A 19,010-nucleotide genomic window follows, 5' to 3' on the forward strand; every position below is an offset into this window, starting at 1 on the left:
TAAATATCATTATCGCAAATATTCTTGAAATATCGTGATATAATTTTTAGGCTATATCTCCCACCCCTACCATACAGAAATAAATACAAACGCCGAGTAATTCACTAATGTGTTTACAAATGTAACGTGAACTGGGTTTGTTGTTGTGGGAAGAAAGAGGCATTAACCGGCGAACATTTAAACATTTTAATAGTAAAATGAACAATTACAAAACGAAAGTAAGCCAGCGTTACACACAACAGAAACAAATAAACATAAAATCAGGCCTTTTTCTCTCTCGATCTGCCGTCGTCGCTCCCCATTTTATACATTCGCTCCTTCGTGAGAGACGCACCGGCGCACGCCTAACAGGTGTCTTTCATTATCACTCACGCCACCGGCCTCGCGCAGCGCCGTCCTCTTACATCCCTCGCCCTCGATCGTCCTGCTCGCCACAGCCAACTAACTAGACATTTTGTTTGAAATGAATTTCAAACTCTTACTCTGGTAACAGCTAATGTTAGCGTTGTAGACGGAAGAGTGAATTCTCTGTTTGCACTGTTCCGGTGGATGGGTGGGTTAGTGGGTGTGGCTTGCGGAGCTGTGCAATGCAGTGGCATTCTGGGTACTTTAGTTTTTTAACACAAATGCACCCCTTGGTTATTTTCTGTCTTTTCTCGGTCAAGAGGGCACCAAGTTAAAAAATTATTTTACATTTTTGACTACATAGATGATCCACTTTCAATAAAGATTAATGTTGCAATGGGTGAAATGCTCCTTTAATTGCTTGTATAGGAACTGTTGTGAGATGCACACAGAGTGACTTTCTATTGCATGTGAAAAGACAAATTCTACAGTTTGAGCTGTCTCACAAATGTGCTTGACTACAACAACACTTCCTCTTCTCAACATGGACTGTGTGTTCCCGGGGTGGGGTTTATGTAAATTTTAGGGTTAGTGGTGTCACTAACCGGGGAGGAAGCTTGTGTAGTTCCTATCAGCCATTTGTTGTAGTCTTTAAAAAAATCCATCCAAGTTAAAGGATTGTTTATTGCTTCTGAACTTCCAATATTGTCTTTAGCAGGGGGTTTCAAACCTTTTAATGGCAATGAGCCCTAAACAATACACATTTAATTGACTGTACAAAAACACTTTATGATTCTCACAAACCATCTCGGTGTAACAGCTTACTTTTCTTTTTTACTATATTATATTATTGTAAAGAATTGAACGGTCCTGCAGAAGATATTGTAAATTATTTTTCATAGGATTTCTTGGTAAAGACTGTACGGTTAACAGCACTGGGGGAAAAAAAAAATCAGATAACCTAAAATATGCTTCATTTACTGACTTCTTAATTAACTGCTTGTTTTTTAAAAATTATGATTTAATAACAATAAGTTACATCAAGGGTCAAACAAAATAGAAATGGCACATTCAGTTAAAAGTTACAATTGAATGTTGAAACTATTGTGTTTCTACTAGTGATCGATCGATATATCGGCCGGCCGATATATCGGGCCGATATTCGCGGTCTTTACGTGTATCGGAATCGGCCGATACACGGCTGCGCGTTCGCCGATAGTTTTTTTTTTCTAGTCTAGTTATTTATAGACAGGCGTTCACGGGCAGCTCTGTACTGCTGCTGGAGACTGCCATAGACAGTAAAAGAAATGGACAGAGCGATCTCATTGGAACTCCATTGAGACAATTGAAGCCTGTTTTTGGCGATTTTTTAGCACTTCAGTCCCTGACGCGCAGACTCAAACAGAGCTTGACTACGTAGATGTGACGTGAGTGACCCGTCTGTCTTCTAGTGCTGTAGCATGAGAAATCTGAATATTTCCCTTCCAAAACATGCAGAGGCGGAGAGTGTGAATAGGAGCCGTCCATGAGCTTGGAGAAGGAGACAATTCTGCTAGGTATTCTGATTAAAATTTGTCATTTTGCCTCCACGTTTCCCCGATTCTGCGCGAGCTTCTTCTCCTGTCCATACGGTAATCTCTTTTCTGTGCGACAGAGAGTCGCGTGGGTATGATGCAATCAAAGCCTACTTTCACTAAAACTGCTTCTACGGGGCCAAAACATAATCTACAAGGTAATGGAGCTATTTATACATTGTCGTGTTTCTTTAGAAATAAATAAAGGACAAATGGGGTCTTCAAACGCCTCAGATGTAAAGTTATTCGCTGTCAAAGTGACGCCAAAATGAATGGGAGTCAATGGGAATGCTAACGCAAGTGAAGTTCTGCTACAAGATGTCAGCTCCCGCGAGGCTTCAACTTCCGGTCGATGGATTACCCCCCTGGAGACTGCAGTTCACGTGCCCCGCCCTCCCCCACTAGCAGAGTGCAACCTGCTCTTCACAAGAATGGTAACTTAAACTTTCAAAGCATCTTTTAAATGTTTGACTGCTGAAATATTGTCAAACACTTTGAAAATGGAAACACGTTGCTCTATAACTGTTATGTGCTTGCAACCATATAGCTAAGCAAGTTTGTGGGTCCAAATGGAAAACACGAATCCCTCGTCTATAAAACTTAACTGCTTGCCATTGTATTAGGGAGCTGCAAATAGCTAAGGTGTAGGCTATCCGTTCAGTATGCATTAGGGCTGTCTATGAATATTCTAAATTCGAATTTTGAAGGTGAAAATTAATATTTGAATGTGGAAAAACACGCCCGCGGTTGCAGACTAATAACGTTACCACAGCTGCACAGCTCGCTCGGAGCATTCACTGTCGGTTCTATATACTGTGAAACTTCAATCACTGAATGAAGCCTGCTATATTTGGGAAAAGAGTCGCGACACACAACCTTAAATTGCTTGCATAAAACTCTTGATCAGCACTCAACATTTGTTTGTTGTCGTTCATTTAACTATAGGTACAGGTACAAAGAATATTTTTGCTCAGGTGAATAATAGAAAAAAAATTTGCTCAGCAAGAAAGAAAATTACTATATACTACATTGCTATACCGTTATATCCATCGTCGTCTCTGAGAGAACGTGGCATTAATGCAGCGACAGATGAAAAGCACAGTCTGTTTTTACTTTCATTTTCAGGGAATGAGCGCGTTTACATGCACGTTCTTAACCCAATTATTCTGAATAAACGGACAATGCATGTGGTCATGTAAACGCACTGACCCATTTTCCTTTATCTGAGTCAAGTCATAAGTTTATGTATAAACCGATCGACTCATCTAGATTTTTGCCCCTTACTCTGATTTCTCCCGGCATTTAAAACACATTAACCCACATTCGTTGGGATTATTGAAGTGCACTTATGTGAAGTGCATGCAGGCAGAAAGAGAGCACTGGTAGGAGGACATATATCGCAAACTCCGACTCTTTCTTGACCCACGAAATTATTAAAGGGGTGATGAACTGAGAAATCAAATTTTCCTTGAGCTTTTGACATCTAAGAGGTTATCATATTATAAGAATATCCTGTAAGTTTGAGAACTGAAAAGGTCCTTGTTAGTCCAATAAAAGCTTTTATTGACACCAGCCTCTGAAAACGTCTCGTTTTTAAAAGTGGGAAACTATGACGTCGAAGGGGTTAAAACACCACCCCCGCAGAAGAAGAACAACACCTACTTCAACCATGACTTCAACACGACCGGTTTAGCCCCGCCCACCGATTCGCACATTACATGCATAGCTAATTAGCCTAACTTACATGCCTACCTCGTGATGACAAACCGGATCGTTCTACCGAGCAATACAGAATATTTTGCGACACGCCCACAAAAACCGACCGTTTTTCAGGAAGGCTCACAACTTGGGTACAAAATAGCCTATTACTTATTCATTTTGATGTTTTTGAATGCAAAAACCAAGCGAACGTCATAAATTGACCTCAGACAACAATATAATAAAATTCAAAAAGCCAGTTTATGACCCCTTTAAAACGTGTTTTCATCTCATGCAGAAATAGAGTCAAAATTCTGCATCTGTAATGGCATGAGAAGAAAATGTGTGTCCATAAATTTCCCCCTTTGCTAGCAAAATTAAAAAAAGATTATCTTATATAAAATGAAGTAATAAAACAAGCAAATTAATGAGTAAATAAGTTAATAATAAAATAAGTAAGCCCACCCCCTCATGATAATATTGTGTATCGCCGATCTCACAGGCTATTAACGATATGAATATGGAGCATCAACACTAGTCATCAGATTATCAGAAGTCCTATCGCAATTCCTGTTTTTCCATCCCCAAATGTAAGAACTCTTTAAATTATAATTAAGAAAAATTCTAATACCATTTAAGATATTGAAGACTTATGGCCTTAAATTTGATATAACTGAATTTAAGACTTTTTAAGACTCTGCAACACGCAACCCAATCCACTATACCTCTTTCTTGATGATGATATCCTCTCGTTTGTCCATGTTTTCCTGTTCCAGCTTCATCAGCTCACGTTGAATCTTCTGTCTCTTCATTTCAAGAGATAACTCGTAATCGTAATCACCGTTATCAGAATCTAGTAAAATCAATGATAAATATATAACTGCTGGGAAACAAATGGCAAGGAGACAACAAAGCATTACCTGTGATAAGAGGAAAGACTGCACTGTAGAGGGTGACACGGCACGAGAGTGGATTTTCAAACCTCTCCCGTCCCACTCCCACAAAAAAAAATCCTGTCCCGTCCCAATCCCACGAAAAAACATCCAATCCCGTCCCAATCCCAGAAGAACGACTCCTATTCCCTCCCACTCCTGTGTTGTGTTTTTTAGACCGGAATCTGTCAGTTGCAGTAAAAAAAAAAATAAAATAAAAAACTGTAAAACTGGGTGGCTTGGATGACACTCGCGAGGTCTCTCGCTCGCTTTCCCTCTCTGCCATGTGTGCGTGTGCGTACACTAGGCGGTTCGAAGCACAATCTCTGTCTCACGTGCACGGTCGCTCTAGATTCCGTGAGAATTTAACTAATTTGTGGCATAACTACTCGATCACGTGTGGCTCAACAGGTAGATATATAGAAAAACTCATCTTCCAGGCATTTGACCGACCAGGTTGACACTTTAGCGTGAGAAATCGGGGGTGTGGCGTGTGAAACCAATCAAATGCGGGTGTCTCACGGCCAATATGCATGAGAGTTGGCAGCTATGTCAAATATAAATAGTCTCTGGCTATGTATATTACAGCCACAAACTGGTACGGGTGTGTGGAGCACGTCATTCACTTTACTAGCCACACCAAAGCAAACAGGAGAGCATAAAGAGATGGGGCAAATAGAATTTAGTTCAAAATGTATTTAGAAACTGTATATTTGTGTATAAAGTTGTGTATCATGGTTTTATTACGATTCCCGGTCCCGCCCACTACCCCTGACATTTTTTCCCTTCCTGTCCCAATGCCGTGATGCATAGTGATTTTGTTTCCCATCCCCTGGGATTCCCAGAAAAATGTCACCCTCTACGGCACTGCATTCAAAACCCCTTCATCAATTATCCATCAAGTTCACCCAAAAATAACAATTCTGTTATTTACTCACCTTCATGTTGTTCCAAACAATTCATCTTCAAAACACAACTGAAGATATTTTTTAATTTAGACTAGGGCTGCAACAACTAATCGATAAAATCGAATATGAAAATCGTTGTCAACGAATGTCATTATGGATTTTATCGATTAGTTGCTGCAGCCCTTGTCTAAATTAAAAAAATCTAGTCTAAATTAAAAAATCTTAATTCAGAGAACACACAAAAAAAGTGATTATCAGATCACCAAGGCCTTGTCCTGCTCGGCACAACCCTGATTTAGGGGTTTATTTAGTTATAATAAACAAACAAAATGAAATATAATTTATTATCCGATTAATCGAAAAAATAATCGTCCGATTAATCGATCATATAAATATTGATCAAAGCACATTCATAGAGCACATCAAAGATGGAAGCTTTAACATGTTTGCTTGACAATCAAGAAACAATTTTTGTTCACATGTGTCAAGCAAGTTTAGTTTGCCATTGCACAATTAATCGTGTTAATTAACCAACACGATTGAACCAGCTATGTCTATTAAACCTTGGACAAATATGTATAGGACATGTAAAGGAAAAAAGCAGTCTTTTCAACCACACAGTATCATTATTTCTATGTTATAATTATTACATTTTAACAGTACTGGGATAAAGGTTTATAGATCAGATATAAACACTAAAGTCTACAGTAGCAACCAAAATAGAGTTAATTGCCTTTTGAACAAACTGCTTCAAATAAAGATTGTATTACATTGTTACATCAGAAAGTGGCAATAAGGGACAGTTTAAAAAAAATGTATGGAAAATGTACTTGATGGGATCGTGAAGTCTTTATGAGCGAGTCATTGATTGGATCTTTTTTTTTATTAAAATATTTTTTTTTTGTTTAGTTGTCTGTTCAGAATTGTGGGCGATTCGTGATCTCTGTTTGAAACAAAAAAAGTGATTCTCAAGAGGCGTGCAGCTCTACTTACCATATTTTATGTGCTCTATGTATGTGCATTGATCAATGTTTATATGCGAATTAAAGCCTAAATTAAAACTGTTCATATAAAGTGATCAAGTCTGTTCAGAAGATAGATAGAGTATCAATTAAAATTATTTTTTAAAAGCTTTTAAAATGATGAAAGATGAAAAAAGTATTCCGGGTTTGCGACTGTGAGTAATTGATGACAGAATTTTCCTTTTTGGGTGAACTATCCCTTTAAATGTCTTCTAATCAGATGGATACATCTTTCTTTTTTTTTAGGTAATTTGTAGAGTCCTCACCTTCACGACTGGCTTCCCAGTCTGCTGTCTCCTCCTCACTAGCAGGAGTGCGTTCCTTTGTGATTTTAATATCCTCTTTCTCCCTGTGTCTGCCTCGGGATGAATCTCGCTGCTAATGAGAGAAACAAAAAGTCAAAGAACTCAACCAAAACAATCAACAAAGGCAAATTGTCCAACCAAATCTAAGCTGTTAGAGTAGCCTACTCTGGTTGTAGGTGAAGTGGGTTCGTCTGCGTCTCTTTTCTGTGTGTCACCATCTACATCCTGTCTCTTATTCTTCATCCTCTCCCTGAGATCCCCAGGGGGCCTCTCGGCTGACCTGCAGGGTAGCACACATGCAAAATGTCAAGCATTCGGCCAAGAATTTGAGCAGGTACATTTACGAAACAGCATCTCTTCAATGGAATCTCACCTGCTGAACGTTCCAGAGAAGCCTTTTCCTCGTGATGGGGTTCCATGTGTGTACCGACACGTGTTACCGTAACTGCAGTTCCCAGTCTTTAACCAGTTTCTACAATGAGTCTGCAAGGGAAGACAAATGTGGGACAGTCTGTTGCATTTATACACTTTACAAGGGCACCTGGACCAAAACAATTATTACCTCGACACCGGAAATAGTTTCTATGTGGGCAGTTCACCAAGTTTTCATTGCTCAATAGTAGGTGACGAGTATCCATACCTCTGCTGCATTACTGGCCGTGCTGGGCCCAAGTCTCTCAAACACGCTGGGCCTGCGGGAGGGGGTGGTCGTACTACTGGTGCTGCTGTCCGATATGGTCTTTGAATTCTCCACTGTAACCTTCCGCCTGATCTTGGACATTCTGCAGGGCTGCATTAGAAAAATGGCAAATAAAAGGCACCAGCATTTTGAAGCTGAATGCAGTGTTGTAATTAAGACCAGCTCAGTGAGTCAAGTCACATGAAGTGCTTTTCCACTACACAGTACCAGCTCGACTCGATTCGGCTCAGCTCGCCTTTGTTTGGTTTTTCCCTGTGTAAAAGTTGTACATGTACCTGCTTTCGGGTCCTTTTTTTTTGTATCACCTCCAGCGATGTTCTGAGCGAGATAAGGTGAGTTGACGGAGCCAATACTAAAATGTGACGTGAAAACAATAACGACTGCTAATTGGTCAGAGAGCATCATCACCATTCACTGCGTCATCATTGCATGCACCAGATGGAGTATCCAGAATAACCCCGCCATTTTTAAATAGTTTCGCCAGAGATTGTTACTAAACTTACCACTATTATGGCAACTCGAAAAAATATACGCCATGGTCAAAGGAGGAGGTGCAGACTGTCCTTTGTTTGGTTGCCGAACAGAGGATCCAGCGAGAACTTGATAGGGCAATGAGGAACGAAAGGCGTCGCTATGACGACCGGGTAACTATTTGTGGCGGTACGGTCTGCAATGGAAAACGAAGCGAAATGCGAACCGAGGCGAGTCGAGCTGCTACTGGTAATGGAAAAGCGCCAATAGACCAGAAGATGGTCAAGTTCGAGTCAAGAATAAGACCAGAAGAGGGTTGAGGTCTTGTCAAGAAAGAGATTAAAGACAGGTGCCCTAATATAGCTTTAGTCTAAATGACAATGACAAAGAAATTATAGCCTAGGCTTTGTTAGAGACCAAGAAAACATGGCCTGTTGAGTCATGTCATGTATTTGTATTGGCTAAACTCAAGTCTCTTCTTGGTTTGGTCTTGACTCTTTTTCTCAACTACAACACTGGATGAATTACATTACATTAATTCTAAGGTCACATTCATATCTAACTACCTCAGCCTACAGCCTATATTATTGTGCCATTCAAGTGGAGTCTGAAATCTGGAAATGGTGACTTCCAAGCACATGAACGACCAAATACAGTTTTATTTACAAGTGGGAAATTCTATTAAATTGAATAAATTCTAGATGGGACAGTCCTTGTTCCTGTGTTGTGACGTTGGAACTTGGAAGGGGAGTGAAACATGGCAACAACAATGATAACATATATAGTTTCAGTTTCAGATCTAGCTTTTTGTATTAATTGTTCACACAATATAATTAATTTGTTTTGTCGTATGTAGTTCAGTGGGTTTCTTATGTAGTGAGTGGGTTTCCACACTTTTTGACCAGACAATGAATGTCCATGACTTTTCCAGTCCTTCATGATTACTGCGTGATTTTATTTTACTTTACAAATATTGCTGAGAAAGATTTATATCAGGTACCAATCCCTAAAATGATATTTACACAATTATAATCTTTTTATTTATGAACAAACGTCTACAAAACTACAACAAACTTCCACGAATTAAATGTTTTATTAAAAACAAAAAACATCTGTCTGAAAAAAGAAGATTACAATTTTTAAATGATTTGATAGTTCGTTCCTTCCTATTTTCCGTGACCGTGGGAGCCCAGTTCATAAAGCACATGAGTCACATGCGTGCAAATGCGACTGTCTGCCTCTTTCTATAAGGTGAATTAACAATTATAGCTACTAGCAGCAAGGCATGCGAGGTTTCACTAAAAATGTGTTTTATAAACATTTGCGTGTTTTAAGCAGTCATTAATTTGCAGAATGCCACGGTAAGAGCCGCATATAATGCCGCGCGGCCTACATTGATAGCACAAGCCTCGATCACGACCCCGCTGAAACGGCTGCTGATTGACCCGTAAACAAATACAAACTGGAACTTTACCCGAATATGAATGATGCGTCAAGTCCAGTTTCACAGACTGTAGGGGATAAACTCCTAATCACATGCAAAAGTCTTGCAAAGCGATCTTCCCCTTGGCCGCCGTCATGATGCTGGCGAGACAGCGCAACCTGCACACAACAGCTTCCCGAAGTACTGAGAGAGGAGGATTATGGGAAAGTGGAGGTATTTTTGTTTGTTTGTTTTAGATTTTATTTAAGCCGTTCCTTCAAAAATAAATAAAATAAATATAATATTCATGGAAAATGTAGTTAGTAATGTAATCTACTTGATCTACTTTTAGGTAGTATGTTGACTACGTTCTTCTACGTTTTTCTTTACGTTCAACTTAGATTACTTTTGATTTGTCACATAGACAGTCTAGACTTCAGTAAGATTTACCATATGAGACCAAATTTTTTTTGATTTTTTTTGTTATAAAAATGGAGATATCTCCAACCCATTGATATTTTTTTATTTTTATTTTTTTGTGCTAATGTTTTTCTTTGAATGTCTTTAAAACTGTTGATGACTGGTATAAATGTATTTGGTGGCAAACTAAAGTTTCTGTATTGCTTGCTTAGTTATAGCCTACATAACTTCAAACAGACTTTTGTATTTAATTCAGTGTTACTCTTTTTCACATGCATCCAGTCGAATATAAAGATTCTTAATACGAGTTTTTCTCAAAAAAAAAAAAAAAAAAAAAAACACAAATTTGTTTATGGAGAAGGCAGGACACTAATTGGCCAAAGTAACTAGGGATTTAAACTAATTATTATGTGCCATAGCCTCAGACTTAAATATGATGTAAGGGCCTTTTCTCATAGTTTATATTGTTTACCTGGATTAAAAACAATTTCACAACCTTTACAAAAGTAAAATTAAGCCATATTTTTATAATCAATTTGATACCATGGTTAAGGCTATTTAAATGAATGAATGAATGAATGAATTAATGAAAAAGTTTTATTTCGAACATGTAGGAAAAAAACCAACAAACAAAACAAAAAAATTTTAACTTACACATGTCCGAAAAGAAGTAGGAAGAAGCATAAGCTTATTCAGTCCTACCCCATCTTCAACTAATTATAAATAATTAACCGGTTGACCAAACATTTTGATCTTTACACACCAAAAAACAAAAACAACATACATATCTACCTATGTTTATATACATCTTTGTGGTGTTCATAGTTAACCACAAGGTGGCAGTGTAATGCCTAAGTGTTGAAGTGACTGAAAAAGAATAAGAGCTGTATGTGGAGTTCAGTAAGGCTGGCCATGTGTTGAATAAAAAGCCTCGAAGGAATTAATCTCGTCTTGTGCTTGTTATACTACAAAACACTACAAATTGGCGACGATGGTTTCTGTGCCTACGCCTGCATCTTTTCTGCCATGCAGTGGTGAGCCTGCGATTCCTTTTGTTACCTGGCAGAAAATGTTCGGAAATTACTTGATTGCTATTAATGCTACCGGAGACTCATGGCCTGATGCCAGGAAACGTGCCATCCTGCTACACAGCTTGGGTACTGAAGGCCAGAGGCTGTTTTACACGTTGCCTAATACTGGAACTACATTTGCAGATGCAATGAAAGCATTGGAGGATCATTTTGTTCCAAAGGTGAATGTTGTGGTCGCTCGACATCGCTTTCGCCAGCGTTCTCAACGTGCTGACGAGACCATTTCACAGTTCCTGTCTGCTTTGCGGGAATTATCTTCATCATGTGCTTATGGTGATCTAGAGAGTAAAATGTTGCGCGATCAGCTGGTCGAACGATCATATGCCCCAGCAGTGCGAGACAGACTCCTGATGGAACCAACACTGACATTGGACACAGCTATTGTCATTGTGTGTCAGGTGGAACAAGCGCTCTCGAATTCGGACATGCTCACGGCACAAAGTCCAGTTCAGGCCGTGGCTTCTAAACCCTTTCATTGGAAAAAGCGTGCTGAACAGTCTAACAGAGCAAAACCTGTTGCTGATACTACACGGCGGGGGAGCCGCGCGTGTTACCGTTGTGGAGCTACAAATCATCTGGCTAATGCTGCCGATTGTCCAGCTGCTCGAGCCAAATGCCGTACTTGTGGTAAGACCGGACATTTTTCTAAAGTTTGCCGTTCTTCTAAGGATGTTCGGGAAGTGGTCCCTGAAGTGGTCGTTCTTTTGACTGAAACCGTGAATACTTCTACAGACAAACTTTTGTGCAATATTCATGTTACTACGCCAAATGGAGCTTCCGTTGAGACTGAATTAGTCGTGGACACGGGCTCTTCGGTGTCAATCCTGCCTGCGGTTGTGTACAAGCGACACTTTTCGGATTGTTCTCTTACCGCTCCTAAAGTGAAACTGGTGACGTACTTGAAAGAGGATATTCCTGTGCTAGGATGCTTACATGCGGACGTCTCGCTGAATAAAAAGGTAACCACTGCTTGCTTTTACGTTGTGAAAGGTGGCTCTGCTTTGATGGGCATGGACTTAAAGGGTTAGTTCACCCAAAAATGAAAATTAAGTCATTAATTACTCACCCCCATGCTGTACCAACCCCGTAAGACCTTCGTTCGTCTTCGGAACACAAATGAAGATATTTTTGATTAAATTTGAGAGCTGTATAACTACCACATTGGCTCCTAAAGGACTGCCTCTTGACGGCCCAGAAAGTCAATGAAGAAAATGTTTAAATATCCCAAGTGACTACCTGGCTCAACTATATGTTTATCAAGCGACGCGAATAATTTTTGTGCGAAAAAACAAACAAAAATAACGAGTTTATTCGACTATTTCTTTTCTTCCTTGTAGGCCAGAACGAGACTTCCTTAGATTTCCACGACGCATGCGCGAGAATTGCGATCTGAAGTGGTGTAAGCTGATGTGAGCAGATCGCAAATCTCGCGCATGCGTCGTGGAAATCTAAGGAAGTCTCGTTCTGGCCTACAAGGAAGAAAAGAAATAGTCGAATAAACTCGTTATTTTTGTTTGTTTTTTCGCACAAAAAGTATTCGCGTCGCTTGATAAACATATAGTTGAGCCACGGTAGTCACTTGGGATATTTAAACATTTTCTTCATTGACTTTCTGGGCCGTCAAGAGGCAGTCCTTTAGGAGCCAATGTGGTAGTTATACAGCTCTCAAATTTAATCAAAAATATCTTCATTTGTGTTCCGAAGACGAACGAAGGTCTTACGGGGTTGGTACAGCATGGGGGTGAGTAATTAATGACTTAATTTTCATTTTTGGGTGAACTAACCCTTTAATTCGAGCTTTGAACTGTTCTTTTCATTTTGGCACTGTTACTGCCCCTGACGAACTACATGCAGTTGTTGGTGAAACTATTCCTGCTCCAGTTACCTCTGTGGGGAGCGTGAAAGGATTTGTTCATAAACCTACAGTTAAACCTGATGCTACTCCAGTTCGACAGAAGCTTCGTCGACTTCCATTCTCTGTGCGACAAGCCGTTTCTGCAGAACTGGACTCGTTATTGCAAAATGGCATAATTGAGAAAATCGATTCATCCCCGTGGATTTCACCTATTGTTGTCACCACAAAGAAAGGGGGTAAAATACGTCTCTGTGTTGATCTGCGCGAGCCAAACAAGGCCCTGATTGTTGACAGCCATCCTCTGCCGCACATTGATGAGCTTTTGAGTGAACTAAGCGGCTCATCAGTGTTCACTACAATTGATTTAGCGGCTGCTTACCATCAGCTTACCTTACACGAGGACTGCCGGGACATCACAGCTTTTATTACGCATGATGGTCTCTTCAGGTACTGCCGGGTTCCGTACGGCCTTGCCTCCGCGCCTTCGGCGTTTCAAAAGATGATGGAAACTGTTCTGAAAGGCATACCTGGGGTAAGGAACTACCTGGATGATATCATAGTGTATGGTGCCACCCAGGAAAGTCACGATACAACACTGCGCTCAGTCATGCAGCGCTTGTCAGACGCAGGACTACAACTGAACCAAGACAAATGTACGTTCAGCCAGTCATCCTTAAAGTTACTTGGACACGTTGTTTCCAAACATGGAATTTTTCCAGATGAGGAACACAAGTCTGCGATCATTGACGCTCCTGCGCCGCACGATATTGCTTCCTTGCGCTCATTTCTGGGACTGATTTCATGGTACAGCAAGTTTTTGCCAAACTTTGCTTCTGTTGCTGAGCCGTTGCGTGCGCTACTTAGAGATACGTCAGATACTAAGTTTGCCTGGACCGTGTCTGCTGAACGCAGCTTCAAAGAGCTGAAAGAACTGCTTTCTGGAAGTCAAGTGCTTGCTCTGTTTGACCCGTCCCTACCCACTATAGTGTCGACAGACGCTTGTGACTATGGCCTGGGTGGGGTTTTGACGCAAATACACCCAGACCGTGTTGAAAGGACTGTAGCGTTTGCTTCCAGGACCCTTACCGCAGCCGAAAGAAAATACTCTACGGTCGAGAAGGAGGCGTTGGCGTGTGTCTGGGCCGTAGAAAAGTGGCGGCCGTATCTGTGGGGTCGACACTTTACGCTCAGAACTGATCATTCTGCACTCACTACACTGTTGGCAACCAAAGGAATTGGCCGGGCCGGTATGCGGGTCGCACGGTGGTCGGCACGTTTGCTTTGCTACACATATGACGTTATCTACCGACCTGGACGTCTTAATTGTGCTGCAGATTGTCTGTCCAGGCTGCCACTACAGACAGAAAATGATAGTGCTGTGGAGCCAGAAATGGTTGCTTTCATTAATGGGCTGCCTACATTGTCTGCTGAGGATTTCATAGCTGCTTCGGAAGCCTGTCCAGAGTTAACTCAGCTGCGCATGCGAATCGGGCAGGGCTGGCCGAAAAAATCCTGTGACCTGGATCCTACTCTGGTGCCCTTCTTTCGTATCCGGGATGAACTGTGTGTGGATGGTGTGCTAGTGAGGAGAGGTGAACATCGTGTTCTTGTTCCTTCTACACTACGCTGTAAAATGATAAACCTAGCACATGAGACACACCAAGGGATTGTTCAAACGAAACAACGGTTGCGTGAATTGTTTTGGTGGCCTCAGATGGATGCTCACGTGCAATCGGCTGTTTCTTCCTGCTTAACATGTCAACTGAATGATAAATCGGCTAAAACAGCTCCGGCTCCTCTTCAGCCTGTCAGTTTGCCGTCTGGGCCATGGGAGAAACTAGCGATCGATATCGTTGGACCATTTGAGAGAGGATCTTCTGACTGTCGTTTAGGGCTGCACGATTATGACAAAAATCATAATTGTCGATTATTCCTTTGAAATTGTAATTGCGATTATTAATTACGATTATCATAATTTACATTGACTGATGTTTTAAATAGCTTTACCATGTTTAAAGCAACTTCATGCCATATTTTTATGTAAAAATAAACAAACTGAAAAGCTGAAATTACTCTTCCTGAAAAACTTTTATTGCTTTTCTCATTGCCACAAATGTAAACGATACATTGGTTTGGTTTCTTTAAATAAAAAAAGTACAAATATGCAATTGTATGCATAATATAATTGTTATACTAAAACTAAAATTGAAACAATGGCAAAACTCAAGATAACCTGTAGAAAGAAAAAAAACTGCGATTGCCTTATCAAGTATTTTGGCCTAGAACACAAGCCATAAAAAATACTTCAATTTTTCAGGAATGAACAACAACATCAAGTTAGGATTTTTAAGATTTTTGGCAAGGAACACAAGCCTGTCCACACTTTCAGGTTTTAGGGATGCACGCAAACAATTCACAATGTTTCCTCCAGTGCTGAATACTCTTTCCGAGGGAGAGCTTGTGGCAGGAATGCACAAATACTTTTTTGCCAACTTGGATAGTGCTGGGAAATGTTTTGCATGTTCCTTCCACCAGACCAAAGGATCCTCTTCACTATCAACAGCAGCAGAGAGAAAATAAGACTGTAGCTCAGCAGTAATGGTCATGTCTTGGACATTGGAGAGAGATGACGATGCTGGCCTCTGGTCCTCATCCACTTTAAAGAAGCTGCCCAGTGTTTTTTTGGTCTTCTTTAGTGCTGGTGCAATGGGTGCATTTTGGTCATCTGCTTCTTCCACTCTTACGGTCACAGATGGTGGAGGCTTTTAATTAAACAAAGTAAAAAATGTAGTTTAACTAATCAAATATAATGTTGTATTCTAGAAGAGTAAGGACTATTTATTCATTTTAAATTAATACTAAGAATGAAACAAGATTATTACCTTTACTGTAGATACTGATGCCATTTCAGTTCTCAAACGAAACTTGACAGCTTCAACTCTGTTTTCATTGACATACTTGAGCTTGAATCTGGGATCAACTGCAGAAGCCATGTCAAGCAACTCTTGAGTCACTGGAACATCAAATTTCTCATTCAGGTAGTCCAGGATTTTTTTCTTGATGCATTTTGACAGTTCTGTTTCTCCGTCTTTCTCTGCCAAGATTTTGTTGTTGAACAAATGAAGAACAGGCTTAACATATGACACACTTACATATTGCTCTCCTGAAAGGGCATCCGTGAATTCAGCAAGTGGAGAAAGGGAGTTGTTGACCGCCTCAAGGACTTCTACATCCTGCCATGTGGGGACAAGGTGTCTAGTTTTTCTGTCCGCAGAGAGAACAAAAGAAATGGCACTCTGTTGTTCCAATACCCTGGCAATCATTGCTTGTTTTGAGCCCCATCTTGTTGGACACTCAGTCTTGAGCTTGTGTTGAGGTAACTTGAGCTCTTTTTGAGCCTCGGACAACTCCCTCCTTCGTCTCCAGCTGTAGGAGAAGCACCCTACCACCTTCTTGCAGACATTTAGTGCACGGTCAATCCGTCCATCTTTCAAGGAATGTTCTAACACACACACACACACACACACACACACACACACACACACATAAACAAAGAGTTTACTAATGCTATACATTTTAATTACAATTAAACAGACAACATTTCTAAATTACAGTATAATTACATATTACAATACATATTACATTATTATATAATAACATATTGCAATTTATATTTTTAGTATAAACACATTTATAGTTAATTTAGTTAACTTATCTATATAGTTCACTTATCTATATTTATAACATTATATTAATACAGTATGTAAAACATTGAAGTTGTTGCATGCTAAACTGTTCAATCACTGAATGCATTATAATCCAGGAATGGATTTAAAAAAAAAAACTGGTCTACATATTATTAGCCAAGTACATATGATATTGCAATGAAATAATAATGGTGTTATCATGTTTACAATTTTTAGCTTAATGAAAAAATTTTAAGTAATAGCAGACTACTCACCAATTGCTAGGTGCAACCTGTGTCCAAAACACTGAAGTCTGTTCCATTTATTAATAGCAACAGCTTTCACTATATTTGCTCCGTTGTCAGTTGTGACACAGACTTGTTGCTCCTCCTTTAGATTCCAGGCATCCAGCATCTCTTTCAATCCTTGAGCAATCGCATCCCCGGTATGATCTTGCGGAAAATAGGATGTTTGCAAGCATCTGCTTTTGAGTTGAAACTCGTCGTCAATGTAATGGACTGTTAAACTCATATATGGTTCCATAGTTCTACTGGACCATAAATCAGTCGTGGTGGAATAGAACTCAATTTTCTGCAGATCTGATTCAACGCTTTCGCGGCATTTTGCATACAGTGAAGGTAGCGCAACTTGAGAAAAATAATTGCGTGAGGGGATGACATATCTCTTGTCCAGTGTGCTGATGAGTTTTTTGAACCCCGCACTGCAAACTGTATTAATGGGTACCATGTCTTTTGCAATAAAATGCGCGATCGCTTCAGTTACCTCGATCTGCTTTTGGGAACCTACCGGGTATGGAGAAGCAGAAAACAACGATTGCGTGATGGGTGTCTGTATTGCAGTTCTCGCATCACTTGGTGCTTTTTTTTTAACCCGGACACACTCCTCATATTGCACTCTGTGGTTGAATTTTAAATGGTTGAATAAATTTGTGGTGTTGCTTGATGGAGCAGAAACAGCTGTTCGACACAACTTACACAGTATAACACATTGCTCGACGTCATCTCTAGTGAATCCGAAATAATTCCAGACCACTGATGTCGCGTTTCTTTTCGCTTCAAGTGGCGGATTCTTCTGAACAACACTTTGCACGTTATCTTTATCAGCAGACATGTTCATTAAATTAACATTACACGAGATACAGACGTGACAGTGAACTGTCAGAACGTTGATAAGGACACGCCTACAGACTATTATTAAAAGTGTTGATTTGTCTGTCACAACGTGACATGATCTAAACACGCCTCTTAAGCGCGCAGTTTTTTTTTTTTTTTTTTAATCGCGGCTTTGCACGATTACATAATCGTGGCATCCATAATCGTGATCGCGATTAGAAATTCGATTAATTGTGCAGCCCTACTGTCGTTTTGCCATTTGTCTGGTGGACTATCACAGTAAGTGGCCTGAGGTAGCGTTTTCTCCAAATGTCACTGCTGAGGTGGTCACATCATTCCTCCAATCTGTGTTCAGTAGAGAGGGAAACCCACATTGTGTTGTAACTGACAACGGGCCTCAGTTCACCTCCAGTGTGTTTGCAGCTTTCTTAGAGGAGAGAGGAATAAGTCACATGCGTAGTAGCGTGTATTATCCACAAGGCAATGGTGCTGTGGAGAGGTGGAACAGAGTCCTGAAAGAATGCATCCTTTCTGCGGAACAGATGGGGAAACCATGGAAACATGCAGTGACTGAGTTCTTGCAAAGCTACAGAGCTACCCCACACAGTACTACAGCCGTCTCACCTTCTGAGCTTCTTCATCATCGCAAGATGCGTACAAAGCTGAACGTTTTCCCTGTTGGCCCCAAAAGTGACAAATGTGCTCAAGTGAAAGAGACTGTGAGTAACAAGCAGCTCAAGAGTAAGAAATACACTGACAAAAGACGGGGTAAGTATCACACCTTCAAACTAGGAGACCAGGTGAGAGTGAAACAGCCTGGGCATGTGAGAAAGGGTGTTTCTCAGTTCTCACCACCCCTGAGCATTGAGCAGCAAATCGGAAAGAGTACCTTTGTGTTGAGTGACAAAAAGAAATGGAATGTTTCTAAATTAACTCACTTTACTGGTCCTGTTACCACTCAGAATGAGAGCTTGCCACCACCAGTGACATTGAATCTGAGGAAGAGTAGTAGGGTACGTAGAATGCCAGGGTGGTTGAAGGAGTATGACTTACAGTGAAGTGAGATTGTACTTGTTTAAAAAAACATGCATCCTGTTGTGCATGTTGTGAACAGTTATGTAGAGACATAAACTGTGCATTAGAATTAGTAAAACAATGTCAATTACATTGGTTAAGTTTTTGTAATGTTAATAACAGTACACAGTAATGTTATGTTATTTTGTTACTTTAAACAAACAAAGTTTTGGTTTTGAACTTGAATCTGTTACATGAAGAATCTTTCAAGTAAGAGGGGAATGTGGTGTTCATAGTTAACCACAAGGTGGCAGTGTAATGCCTAAGTGTTGAAGTGACTGAAAAAGAATAAGAGCTGTATGTGGAGTTCAGTAAGGCTGGCCATGTGTTGAATGGGCTATATGCACGCATAAGTTCCGCATTTGATGTAAGG

General features: G+C 40.2%; 2 protein-coding genes across 6 annotated transcripts in view; both read right to left on the reverse strand.

Moving 5' to 3' along the window:
* The window catches only part of zc3h13 (zinc finger CCCH-type containing 13), an 81,939-nt gene extending 72,368 nt beyond the window's left edge, over positions 1–9,571 (reverse strand). For 4 of the 5 annotated variants that reach the window (XM_089132239.1, XM_039672436.2, XM_039672435.2 and 1 more), the window contains exons 1-6: positions 9,430–9,568; positions 7,425–7,618; positions 7,158–7,267; positions 6,950–7,064; positions 6,746–6,857; positions 4,343–4,470 (exon numbers count right to left, since the gene is read on the reverse strand). In XM_089132239.1, the coding sequence (XP_088988365.1) occupies positions 4,343–4,470; positions 6,746–6,857; positions 6,950–7,064; positions 7,158–7,267; positions 7,425–7,580 (621 nt within the window). In that variant the 5' untranslated portion in view covers positions 7,581–7,618; positions 9,430–9,568. Of the gene's footprint in view, positions 1–4,342; positions 4,471–6,745; positions 6,858–6,949; positions 7,065–7,157; positions 7,268–7,424; positions 7,619–9,429 lie in introns of all 5 variants that reach the window. The other variant, XM_039672437.2, reaches the window with a different exon arrangement.
* A 5,371-nt stretch (positions 9,572–14,942) lies between these two features.
* LOC148978536 (E3 SUMO-protein ligase ZBED1-like) lies at positions 14,943–17,699 on the reverse strand. The gene is made up of 3 exons (XM_089132240.1): positions 16,706–17,699; positions 15,627–16,246; positions 14,943–15,506 (listed from the first exon to the last, which is right to left on the reverse strand). Exons 1-3 carry the CDS (start codon positions 17,565–17,567, stop codon positions 15,024–15,026), a joined length of 1,965 nt encoding a protein of 654 aa, XP_088988366.1. The 5' UTR covers positions 17,568–17,699; the 3' UTR covers positions 14,943–15,023.
* Between the last annotated feature and the right edge of the window lie 1,311 nt (positions 17,700–19,010).

This window comes from Pimephales promelas, chromosome 6, assembly GCF_988280905.1.
Source record: "Pimephales promelas chromosome 6, fPimPro1.hap1.1, whole genome shotgun sequence".
NCBI lineage: Eukaryota > Metazoa > Chordata > Actinopteri > Cypriniformes > Leuciscidae > Pimephales > Pimephales promelas.